General features: G+C 43.8%; 2 protein-coding genes across 10 annotated transcripts in view; one reads left to right on the forward strand and one right to left on the reverse strand.

The window, feature by feature from the left end:
- LOC123505209 overlaps positions 1-13,013 on the reverse strand; it is a 42,488-nt gene that overhangs the window by 4,846 nt on the left and 24,629 nt on the right. For 5 of the 9 annotated variants that reach the window (XR_006675093.1, XR_006675092.1, XR_006675091.1 and 2 more), the window contains exons 4-7: positions 10,080-10,181; positions 9,538-9,698; positions 9,264-9,387; positions 8,850-9,112 (exon numbers count right to left, since the gene is read on the reverse strand). The exons of 1 other annotated variant lie outside the window; for it this stretch is intronic. Coding sequence is in view for 5 of the 8 variants with exons in the window: in XM_045256380.1 (XP_045112315.1) it covers positions 10,175-10,181 (7 nt within the window). In the remaining 3 variants the exon portion in view is untranslated. Of the gene's footprint in view, positions 1-8,222; positions 8,363-8,849; positions 9,113-9,263; positions 9,388-9,537; positions 9,699-10,079; positions 10,182-13,013 lie in introns of those variants that run through there. 3 more of the 9 variants (XM_045256383.1, XM_045256381.1, XM_045256382.1) reach the window with 2 other exon arrangements.
- LOC123505210 (prostaglandin G/H synthase 2-like) lies at positions 17-8,858 on the forward strand. The gene is made up of 4 exons (XM_045256387.1): positions 17-353; positions 5,731-5,903; positions 6,340-6,450; positions 7,976-8,858. The coding sequence occupies exons 1-4, from the start codon at positions 224-226 to the stop codon at positions 7,979-7,981; spliced, it is 420 nt and encodes a 139-aa protein (XP_045112322.1). The 5' UTR covers positions 17-223; the 3' UTR covers positions 7,982-8,858.

Consider the following 13,013-nt stretch of genomic DNA (forward strand, 5'->3'; position numbering starts at 1 on the left):
TGAGGTAATGGTGATTAGAGGTGATAAATGATGGTGAAGGGCCAGTAAGAAGTGATGGTGAGCTGGTGAAGGGTGAGGAATAGTGAAAACCAATGAATAGTGAGTGACGGTGAAATAGCGTGAGTGAGCGATATATTGTCCAAGCAGTGATGTAATGGTGAGATGATAGTGAAGTGATAAAGAACAACAAATGATAGTGAGGTGACAGTGAAATGAAGAGATAATGAACCCAATCACCTCTAAGGGTAGGAAGGTAACCCGATGTTTGGGCGCCACATGGAGACAGTCGAAGTTGAGAAAGTGTTGTTCCACCACATGCAACGCGTGGTGGAGGCGGAGTGATGGTTGTGGAGGTAATACATAAGGGTAGAGTCTGCACCCTTGGCCGCCACCACCACCACCCTGCAGCTATGTACAGCCGCCGCACCTTGCTGTGTGTCGCCCTAACCTATGTGGTTGACGGGAGAGTGTTGGGATTCAGGAAACAGAGAGACAAGGAGGAGAAAGAATAAGTGATAAGAATGGAAGGAAACAGAAACAGGAAGAAAAAAATAAAGGATGGCACCGCGAAGAAAAGAGAAGGAAAACAAGTCATGGTTCTTCTCTAGAATCACTGCTCCACGTCGATCTATATAATGATAATTTCAATAGTCTGTTCATGGATGTTTGCTTCCCTACTAGTTATGTAGAACGGCTAAACATCACTAGAACCTTGCAAATCGCATTACAAGTCGAATTAACTTTAACTACAATCTTGTAAACCCACATCACTTATACTAGAGTTTGTTGAAGTGCCACTAAGCTTGCTGAAATAACACCCCTTGTTAAACCGTTAATTAAAACACGGACACACCCTCAAAAATTCGGTAACTTTCACGAGAACTTGTTAAATTATTGCTGGGGTTGTCAAACTATCACTGGAATCACTGAAACACACTGAAAAGACTCTAATAACTTCCACAAGAACTTGTTAAACTAGTTCTAGACTTGTCAAACTATCACTGCAACCACAAAAAAAAAAACTGAATAAACTCCAATGACTTGCACGAAAACTTGTTAAACTACCGTTGCAACCACAAAAAAAAAAAAAAACTGAATAAACTCCAATGACTTCCACGAAAACTTTTTAAACTACCGTTAGACTTGTCAAAGTATTACTACAACCACAAAAAACACTGAAAAACCTTCATTAACTTATACTAGACCCTGTTAACGTGTCACTAATTCTATCTAACAATCACTACCCTCATTAAGCAACAATTGCATAATTAACCCCTTTAAATTCTCTGAAAACACCCTTGAACACACTAATAACTCCCAGTAGACAATGTTTTAATTGTAGTGGAGATTACACACTTGAAATTTAATAAAGGAACCTCAGAATATACAACAGTATGGCGAACAACAGTATGGCAAACACACACACACACCACGTAGTGTAGTGGTTAGCATGCTCGACTCACACTCGAGAGGGTCCGGGTTCGAGTCCCGGAAGCGGCGAAGCAAATGGGCAAGCCTCTTAATGTGTGGCCCCTCTTCACCTAGCAGTAAAAATAGGTACGGGATGTAACTCGGGGGGTTGTGGCCTCGCTTTCCCGGTGTGTGGAGTGTGTGTTGTGGTCTCAGTCCTACCCGAAGATTGGTCTATGAGCTCTGAGCTCGCTCCGTAATGGGGAAGACTGGCTGGGTGACCAGCAGGCGACCGAGGAAGGGAAAATTACACACACACACACACACACACATGAAAATACCTTCCTCACTACTCTCTCCTTCCTTCGTTTTTCAATACATACCAGTCATATATATGTATGAGAATCCCTCCACTGTTACCTCCACCTCTTCAGCCTCTTTCCTCCATTATTGCACATCCTTCACCCACATCAAAGACCTCACCTACACCTCCAATCTCTTCTCAAAACTTTTTTATTGCCCTTCTCATTTCTTCCTTATCAGTCACCACTGCCCCATTCACCTTCAAGCTCTCCACATTCTCACTGTCAGGCATCCCCTCACCCCTCAGGAATCTGTACCATTCACGACTGCCTTCCACACCTTTCTCTCTAAGGGACTGAATCACACTTTTCTCACATTTAACTTTAGCATTCATTATCTTTCGCTTCGTCACTCGCTGCTGACTCACGTACGCTGTCCATGCATTCAGGTACTCACTTTCAGCCTCCTCACTCTCATGTCTCCTCTTTCTTAACTGTCTGCACACCCTATTCAGTCTCTTCCTTTCCTTCCTAGCATCTTGAATCTCATCATTCAACCACGGCCTACTTCTATGCTTTCTAGCACTTGTTCTTACATACCCTATCTGACTGGTTGCTACATTCTTCACATTCTCTACATACCTGTCATTCAGTTCATCCACACCATTCAGGCTCTCATCCTTTCATCTCTCGCTCAAGTCCAATTGGAAATTTTCCCATCCTGCATCCCTCAACCTCCACTTTTTCCTCGTGACCTTGGCATTTGTTCCGTCTCTTTCATTCAACTTACATTCTAGCACCAGCATGTTATGGTCTGAGACTATGTCAATCATCCCATCTTCATCTATCCACATAGGGTCAACAATTTCACACATTCTCCCATTCACTAGCATGTAGTCAATCGCAGACTCCTGGCTCCTCGCACACCAAGTCACTCGTCCTTCAGCCAGGGTCTCATTCAGATTCTCCAAGTTCATCTCATTCACAAACTCATCCAGCATCTCACCATTCCTATTCATTTGTTCACTTAACATACCTACGTGAGCATTCATGTCTCCCATAACAATCACTCTCTCTCCAGCTCATCTCGCCTTCAGCACAGTCGCCACTCGACACAGTGGGACGACACCACAGGACACTTATTTTATTTTATTTTTCTTACTTTTTGGTTATTTACACATTTTGCTGTTGTATAATAATTATTTATTTTTTTTTTAGTTTGCTTTTATGTTAGATTTTGTTTAGTTCTTGTGATATTTATCTTTATTGTAATGTCGACATTATAGGTGATGGTTGTGATGTTTATAGATGGCACTCAGTTGTTAGCCATTTTCAACTAAATGAAATTCCACAAATCAATATTGCTAGATTATCATCTGTAGTAATCTGTCTACCAGGTAGCAATGCCCCTATTGAGAGGGTTTTTTCCTAATTAATGATATGTGAACCGCTGAGAGAAATCAGTTCAAGGTCTCTACCATCAAAGCCATGTTAACAGTGAAAACTAACTTCAATCTGCCATGCCAGGATTTCATGGAGAAGCTGAAAAAAAACCAAATTGATTCTTATAAATATACACTCCTCTCAGAAATACACAGACTAGGTTAGTGCACCAAAAATCAGAATACCAGAAATAAAAAATCAATATGAAAAAAAACTTCTTTTGGACACTTTTTTTTGGCGGGGAGCCGGTGCATTAGTGGGCTTTATTTTTTTCTTTGTTCTTTTTTTCGGGGGGTGAGTGTGTGTACTTTCTCATCTGTGTCTAGCAGTCAACTGAGCCTCGAGGGCCCGCCAGCGCAGCGCCAACAGCGCGCCCCATTGTTTCTCCTCTTCTACCCTGGGCGACGCATGTGCAGGCACTCTCAAACAATATGCCTGCGAGCACTCAAAACCTACCCGTAGGTTCTGATCTTTCAGTTACAGAAAACTGGGGACATTTCCGGGGACAGCAGTAGCTGGGGACAGGTCAATGAAATCGGGGACTGTCCCCGGAAACCGGGGACATCTGGTCACCCTAATGCAGGCCTTAGCCAGTGATGCAGCGGCTGCACCCACAGTGGCTGGCTGATGCGCCCCAACTACAGCAGCATAGACAGGGGCAGTCATGGGTGGCATAGGGGCAGGTGACCATGTGAAAGACACAGCAGGTTGAGCCAACCTAGACTGAGTTGTGGCAGCTGTGCTGGGTTGGGATGGGAATGCTGATGGCTGGCATCTGGCAGAAGCAGGGCAGGTTAGTCAGACCGGGATAGGATGCAATTTGTCCTGGCATTGTGTTGTGGAGCTGGACTGAGATGGATAAACCACTCTGAAGTGGACCAGCAGTGGTGGTGGGGATCTGTAGCTCCCTGATGGACCTGGACTTAGCAGGACAACAATGCAAAGAGGCGTTGTGATTGCCCCCACAGTTGCAACACAGCACAATGATTATGGTACATGCCAACAGGGATCTTCTCCAGGCAGCAGCTAGGAGGAAGGATGACCACCAGAACAGTGCCTGCAGTGTGATGCAGATTCACATTTCCAGTTCTGATGCTTGAACCAACAGCATTGGCCACACAGGTCAGGCTCAGGGGGTGTACACTCCCATACCCATGCTGAGGAGGTGGACTAAGCTGAGGATGGGGCTGAGGAAGCCCTCCTTCACCAGCAAGGCATATGCTGCTGCCCAAGGATTGACTGTTAGTTGTGGCCTGCACCTACCTTCCTTAATGACTGGCTCCAGCAATGGATGTAGTTTGATGAGTGCCATGAATCACATAAAGCTGGACCAGAGTCTTGCTGTACCCCTCGGGAAAGTGCACAGAGTGATAGGAACCACCTGGCAGAGGTGAGAAAGGGTGAGAGGTGGTGTCCATATCCATGGTGTCCTGCATTCCCTTAGCAGGGATGGCAAGTCCATAGGGGCGGAGTTAGCAGTGAGGGTGTGCGGGTTGACCCTTTGTCTGGTCAGGTCAAGGGAGTCCTTATGGTTTGCTGTGGGGAGACAAAACTTCTCATCCCCATCAGGAGGAAGTTATATAACCTTCTTCACATGGATAATTGTCTCTTGGGGCTGGGCTACTGCAAGACAGATGTCTTGGCTATCCGTAGGTGAGGCTGTGAAGGTGTGGTTCTCAGAGACGGCCTCAACACTCTTCTTTGTTGGGGGGGGATTTGTTCATAGAGAATGGAGAGAGAAAAAAACACACCCGCCAGCCACAGGCCGTGGGTGCTAACTGAGAAAGGGAGAGAGAGAGAGAGAGAGAAAGTTTGAAACAGTAGTAGTAGTAGTAGCTAATCTGTTGGTGGTAGCAGTCACACACATGGACATGGTGTGTTTTATTGCTACTGCTGTTAGTTTCATTGAGGTTAGGCTATGCTTGAAGGGAGAGGAGTGTGGAGGAGGAAGAGGAAGATTGATTTTCCAGCATGTAAGCTTAAGCTTTGTTTCCTCTTCCCTCAGGGTCTGAAATTTTGTTATAGGTCCTAGCTTTATCTCTATCCAGCCCTTTACTCTCCCAGTCATTCTTTGTTCCTCCTTGTCCAGACTTTCAGCACCCCTATGAGTACCTCTGTCCCTTGTCCCTGCCAGTAAGTCCTCCTCTCCTCATACAGGTGTATTCCACCTTCAGTATGACGGAGCATAGCCATATGTGTCAAGCTGCTCAAGATTCACCTGCACAAGGACAACAACGTCGACAAGTGCCTCTCCTATCATCACAGAGAGAGAGAGAGAGAGAGAGAGAGAGAGAGGTAACTAGTAAGGTGGTTGAGTGAATGAATAATTGAATGAATGGATGGATGGATGGATGGATGGATTGATGATCACCAAGAAATTGGAATAGGAAGATTGAAAGTGCAATTTTAAATGGTAAAAAGAGTGTGAGATCCAAAAGAGAGGGTATAGTGCCCTTTATCAACCCATCACCCCTTCAATCTAACCATTTAACTCTAGTATATCCCCTTCTATGCAACCCACCCACCTAGCCATGTGTTTCCTCTGCTACCTAACCTGACCTCTCTCAACCTCCAGGTGAGGTCATCAAGGTCACCATTGAGGACCTGCAGCACCTGGGTCAGCACCACCTTCACTTGACCTTTGAGCCATACCTGACCCACAGCACACACTCCCAGTACCACAACCCCATCCACACCAAGGTCAGCTGCCTCCTCTACTGGTACCCGCTCCTCCCCAACGGCTTGGAGGTGAGGCGGAGGGAGGGGCAGTGATGGGGATGGTGGGTGGTGATGGAGGGAAGAAAGCACTATCTTTTTGTTGTTCTTGCCTCATCAGAGTGACTAAAGAGATCTCAAGCTTAATAACATATCACAAACTCCTTTGTTCCTTTTGTGCTAATTGCCACTAAACCTACATGAAACACAACAATTAGTTTTCTCTATTAAACTAAATACTATGTATCTCATTGTATAACCTATAAACAAGTTGGCAAGCTTTCTCAACTCTCCCATATTTAATTTCATGCACACGCAGGACCATCAAAAATTCTGACATGTTGCATAAATAAAGTGCATTAATTCTCCATATCAAGGCTAAACAAATCACTAATACCTGAGTCACAACATAACACTTTGGAGATTCATTAAGCCTCACCACATCTCACACCCATTCTCTGGTACACAGGTGACCATTGCCAGCTACAGCCTGATGGACACGGCCGTCTCCACTGCACCCATCTTCAAGCATGGCCTGGACAACTTCACCCATACCATAGCCAACAGCCACATGGGAGCTGTGAGTGTTGTGGCTCCATCTCTTATCAACTACGTAGTTGCAGTCATTCAATTATACTGTTTTTCACTTGTTCACTGGTAAATGTTGCTTTCCCTGACCCTTTCACTGCCAAACCTTCTCTTTCTTGATCCCTTCCTTGCTAAACCTTCCTTTTCTTGACTCCTTCACTGCTAAGTCTTCCTTTCCCTAACCTACTGCTAATCCATACCCTCCTTAACCCATTCACTGCTAAAAGTTTCCTTCTCTAATGCATTCACTGCTAAACATATCATGCCTGACCCTTTGTGGAAAATATTGTGAAACTTGTCACTGCTTTTTAGTAAGGGTTAAGTAATTTTAACTTCTATAATTGATGCAATGATTTTTTTTTGTTTGCTTTAAAAAGATATTTAGTTTATGATGATAATCTTGTAGTGAATGTAAACACAAAATTTTACTTGCTATACAGAAACAGTACAGGAAATGGTAGATTTTTGTCAGGCCTTACCTACAGAGCTCTGGCACCCATAAAATTAACACTCTCATGGTCTAATGCAGTGTTAGTGAATAATTTTTGCAAGGGTTAAACACATTCATTGAGAGAGCCGCAGCTAGTGCAAGATAGCATAACTCAACTAAATTAAGTAGTACTGGGCTGCTAGTGCAATATAGTAAACAAGATCAATTAGACATGGTAATATTAGCCTATATATCTTGTTATTCAGAGCAAAATAAAGACCAAACTTACTTAATGCTGTGATGAGTGGAAGTGTGCTTTTTTGTTTTTATTCATTTATTTATTTATTTTTCGAGAGCTGTAAATTGAGTCATCGCGAGCCGCACAATGAATACCACTGGTCTAATGCATCCTCCTCCTTCTCCTCCTCCTGAAAAGTCCAGAAAGTGCTGTGTGGCAGATTTTTGTCAGGCCTTACCTACAGAGCTCTGGCACCCATAAAATTAGCACTCTCATGGTCTAACTCTAATGCATCCTCCTCCTCCTCCTTCTGAAAAGTCCAGAAAGTGCTGTGGTGCACCAATGTTGCCACCAGCAACACTGAGGCTCATCAGCTGTGACCTTAATACATTGTACAGGGCACTCATTATATTGTAGACCTCAATGTCACTATTGTGTTGTTTATCTTTCCTGTCATGATGAAGATGGGTTCATATTATGACTCCTTCATTGTTATCTTACTATACTGCTTGATGATGGGCTTAATATCCTTCTAGAGGTTTCTGAACTAAAGTTATGATAATTTTACTACAAGATGAGGTCCATCTGACTTTCCTTGCATTGTACAATTTGCATTGTACAATATCTTGCTTTGTTTTTAGGGATTATTGTATCTTGTTAGGGTGTAGTGTGGTACTTGCAAGATGGTCTGTGAGACTGTCTATTCCTTTCTACCAGAGCCAAGAGTGTGAATGTGTGTAGTGTGTGTGTAGTGTTTTGTTTAGGCTACAATACTGCTTTACTCATTATGTATAAATTCTGTTAATGATTTTCCAGAGTTTATCACTAAGAACTCCTATTTGATTGCAGGATTGATGCAGGAGGGTGAAGAGCTGTCTGCTATGTGATGCAAGAAATATTAGGCCATCACCTCACCCCTGCAATGACAGCTGATTCCTGCCACAGCTCACCATCCCCTTCAAGTCTGGGGAGCCGAGAGGGACCTGGTGATGAGTGCCTAGAAGTGGATAGCAAGCTGGCTGGAGTAGATGACTTAATAGATGCTGGAGGAGACATAAAGTGGAGGATGAACTCTGCTGCCTGGCAAATCAGCCATGACTAATTAGAGCTTGTATCATCACAACAGTTGAAGACAGAGTAGAGGATGAATGCTGCTGCCAGTCAACTTTGCCATGACTGATCAAAGCTTGCATCATCACAGCTGAAGAGGAACCCAGCTCTGTCATCCCTCTCTCTCTACAAGAACAAATGGAATCTGATAGAATAAAGAAGCCATTGTCTTCAGTGTCACAACATCCAATGTCCTTCTCCATAGAAAGATGACTTTGAAGAATGAAAGGCCTCTTTCTTTTGGGCAGGCCCTGGAGAGTGCATCAGGAGGTTTGGCTGTACTGCAGGTGTAGTCAAACTTCTTCCCGCAAAACAAAGACATTGTAAATGGGAGTACAAAGAGATTGATATCACTTCACTATCAGTTTTAGTGATATAAGTTATATTGATGCATGGAGGAGATAAGATCAATAAGTGTCAATGGATGAGGAGGAGAGATAAAGAGAACATAAAGACAGAAAAAAAAAAAAAAAAAAAGAGAGAGGAAAAGGAAACAATGCCAAAGTGTGTGTGTGCAGTTTGCTGTTGTGGTCCATTGAGGAAGTCTAGATCACAAGTGGCACTAAATGAATGGATTTGTAATCTGTATAAGCCTCAAGAGAAATAAAAAGGATTGATTTCTCACATTTATCTTGTAGCCATACACCTTATTGATTTGTATAAGAAAGGAACATGCTATGACAAACTGTACCCAACTCAACTCAATTAGACGCAGTGTTGGTGGTGTTGAGGGTGGATTAGCGTGACAAGGTCAGCCCTCCCTGGCCATCATCCCCACCATGGCAGCCGGGTAGGCTGAGCGGTGGAAAGTTCTTTTGAGTGTCCATTCATAACAGCCCCCACCACCAGCACTGGTTTGCACAGCAGTGAGAGCACCTGAAGAGAGGAGGATTTCAGAATGGTGGTGGTAGCGGTAGATAATAATAAAACAAATACTAAAAAAAAAATTAAGAAAAAGACAATTCACACGTCAAGTCAGGCCTACTCACAAGAAGAGGTCAGTCAAGAATCACTGACACCATCACACCTGGTATTCATCTGCAGGAGGAGTCAGGACACCACCTTGTTATCCTCTACATTCTTGTAGGTTCCTGGCGCCACACACTGGGTAATGGGCTCTATGATGAAATTCCCAGCCTGATTGGTATCCTCTGAAGCCATGGGGGTTTAATATTGTGAGGTAATGAGGGAAGTTCCAAGAAAAGTTGTAGTCAAAGTTACATTACTAAAAGATCAGGAACAGCACAAGAAAATAAACTGCCTAAAGAATTTTTGGTAATGAAAAAAATTCCGTGACCCACCATGCAGATAGGGCATGACAAGTCACATAGGGAACAGAGTCAGCTGGGAGTAGGGGTAACAGCACAGCAAGGCCACCACATGGACGGCTGCCTCACCTCCATCCCCAGAGCTTTGCCCACCTCCTTCAGTCCCCTTGCAGGAACTTTGTGTTTATGTAGGACTGAGAAGGAGAGAAGGAAGGAGGGAATTAATAGGAAAAAGGAGAGGATTATGAGAAAGATGAAATGGTATTCAGAGAAAGAAGGAAGAGGTGAAGGAGGAAGATGAAGTGGAGAAGGATAGATGGAATTGGAAGGAAAGAGAATTGAAGAGAGAGAGAAGGATGAAGAGGAGGATTAGAAGGGAGAACAGATAAAAGATGTTTGTATAAGAGACAGAGAAGAATTAAAATTAAAACACACCCAAACATTCTCAACTCTGCTAAAAAAACCTCACCACACCATCCCTTCATATTTATGCAAAGTATTCCCCTTCAAACCCTGCACATCACACTGAAGCAGAGACAAAGTGTGAAGTGTTGGTGGATTCTACAGATGCACACCTTGCCTGAGCTGATACCTTCCTCCTTCAAGAACCAAGCTGTGACTGGCCAGCAGGGTGGGTGGGTGGGTGGGAGAAGCACTCTGCCACACACCTTCACTGCCTGTGTGAGAGAAGGGAAGGTAATTGAGGTTTATATACATACAGTCAGCTCTTTACTTGATACAATATTCCAACCCAAAATGCCAACAGGAGTGACTGTCCTTACTTAAATCTGACGTGTATCATAGTTCTTATTAAACACACACACACACACACACACACACACACGGAAATAATGAGCTCTGAGCTCCGTTAACTGGCTGTCTCGTCAGAGACTGCAGCAGATCAAACAGTGAACAGTGAACAGTGAACACACACACACACACACACACACACACACACACACACATGGCAGTTAACTTTATGGAACTGAAGTGTTAACATCACTACATCATACCACACGAAACTACCATCACCACCATAGTAGCCACCAGACACCATCACACACCACCACCAGTATCTCCGTATACCACCAGACACTACCACACACCTCAGTACAAACACATACCTAAACACCACTAAATACTACTAAAAACCACAACATTACAAACCACATCACACCATATCACTCAACACCATCCCTGGCGCCCCGATCTGTACCTGCCATCCATGAGCCCTGCTGCCGCCACAACACTTACCTCTACCCCGTCTGGCCCAGCATATTTAGAGCAATATTGAATGTTTTGCAAGTATGTCCATATGACTTAAAGACTTGCTGTGTACAGAGAGAAAGAAAGGGGGAAAAGGATTGAGAGAGATGGGAGAGGACGTGAAACTCGAGAGAAGGTGTAAAAAATTTCTTTGGACTCATAACAAGATTTGTTCTCTTAGTGGAGCTGGCATTGTTTTGGGATCTAGTTCATTGATAGAAACGTAAAGAAATTTCTAATCCCCAATAAGATCTTATCTAGCTCTGTTATTTTTGTTTCTCATTAACAAAACACTTTCCTCATAATTGTGTGCTGTTCCTTTCCGCAAGGCACCCAGGTCCTCATCTATGCTGTTATGACATATTCCTCCAATGTCCCACATCCAGGATTCTCCAGTTAGCTTTTTCACAACTGGCAGCATTGTGTCCAAATGGAACTAGTGATTAATGAATGTAAAACAAATTTTTAAGACTGCCCACTGTAAATAATGTTCCCATCCCTAGAGTTCATACACACAAGTACCTGGGTGTTCAGATGAGCTTCAGGAAGTCTCTTCAAGCCATCCACTATGTTTGAGATCTCTGTCTGCCACGGCTAGCACCACTTTGGCTGCTAGCAAACAGGGGCCTGGGGGCTGGCATTCCAGTCCTAAGAATGTTCTATATATCTGTCATACGGTCCCTCATTGATTATGCCGCCCTGTTTTAATACAGTTTAGTGCCACCCAACTCCGCTCCCTGGAGCTTGTTCAGAATGAAGCCATGCGGATAATCTTGGGATGCCCCAGGACTGCACGGATTGAAGTCCTCAGAGCTGAACTGCACCTGCCGAGTATTATGTGTAGGGTACAGGAAATTACTTGTTGCACAGTTAGTCGGATGTTATGCGCTATGCACGGGCTCTGACTCTCTAAAGGGATCACTGACCCCTGTATCATGATCCTTGGACACTACAACCTACAGGAAGATCTTGGGAGTACTGACAAGTGTAGGTGTAGCCGAGGCTTGTATTAACATTGTTATGTCACTGCTACAACCCGCCTGGAACCCTCACCATGTCAGTGTTGATATTCTCTCTCTGCATCAGCCCAAGAGGGACTGGCTCCCTCATGTGCTGCAAGACATGTTCATGACTAAATTGTCCAAGTACCCACACGTTCAGGCTATTCATGTTTATTGTGATGGGTCAGTCAATGGCAGCAGGTCTGGATGTGGGCTGTTCATCCGTGACTACATCTCTGCCAGTCACTGCACTGACACTGAGGTTTACCTGCACATGTCTTACACTAGGGCAGAACTGTATGCTGTTCTGGAGGTGCTCCACATTGTGGCACCTCTCCATAAGAATGTATATTTCTTTATTGACAGTCAGGCTGCATTGTATGCCCTTCAATCCATCTCCCCATGGACTGTGATCTAGTTAATAGATGTCTTGATCTCATACACACCCTAGGAGGTGCTGGTGCCACAGTCCATTTCACCTAAATACCTTCTCATATGGGTATCCCACCAAATGAATAGGCAGATCGCCTTGCTCAGTGTGCCCTCCAAGATGACACAGTGGACCCTGGCACTGAGTATGCTCTGTGCTTTGTTAAGATTAGCATTAAGGGGTTTGTACATCGTAGCATTAGTGATCAGTTGGAGCTTTGTTGCTATAGGGGCAGTGGCACTAGTCTTCATTATACACGTGTCTCCCAGAGCTATGCTTACACCTATGGGAGACACACTGCATCACACATCAGGGTGGCAATGAGGTTCAGATTAGGCTACAAATACTTTTGGGAAGTCAGTGCTTTTCCTGGTGTGTGTTGTGTGTTGCACCAAGGCGACACACTCTGCGTCACTACATCATGAAATGTCCTCTCATTGCTAAATTTAGGCCACAAGGTCAACATGACTTGTATAGCCTCATTGACCATCTCCTAGACTCAACCACCCTCAGGGATATACTCAAGGAATATCCTCAGTTTGCTCCCAGACTGTAGGATGTTTATGCAATAAGGTGTGCAATATCTGTATTTATTTATTTAAGTACATGTATTCTTGTTATGTATACTGTCTAATTATATATTTTTGATACTTTAACTTTCAGTCTTTGCTCAGGGGTGGGTGGCAAGGTCTATCCTCATCCTCTGTTGTATTTCATTATTAATTCAACAATAAATGAATCAATCAATCACTTTCCTCATGTAACCAATTATAACTTTATTTCAATTAGCACGCCTACGATTGTTTTGGTGT

Source organism: Portunus trituberculatus, chromosome 17, assembly GCF_017591435.1.
Source record: "Portunus trituberculatus isolate SZX2019 chromosome 17, ASM1759143v1, whole genome shotgun sequence".
Taxonomy (NCBI): Eukaryota; Metazoa; Arthropoda; class Malacostraca; order Decapoda; family Portunidae; genus Portunus; species Portunus trituberculatus.

What these genes read in the sequence shown, in the direction of transcription:
- LOC123505210 (XM_045256387.1), top strand. Translation starts at nt 224, where the DNA reads ATGAACCCAATCACCTCTAAGGGTAGGAAGGTAACCCGATGTTTGGGC. An exon ending in GCGGAGTGATGGTTGTGGAG is followed by an intron (nt 354 to 5,730) that starts GTAATACATAAG and finishes CTCAACCTCCAG; the next exon opens with GTGAGGTCATCAAGGTCACC. An exon ending in TCCTCCCCAACGGCTTGGAG is followed by an intron (nt 5,904 to 6,339) that starts GTGAGGCGGAGG and finishes TCTGGTACACAG; the next exon opens with GTGACCATTGCCAGCTACAG.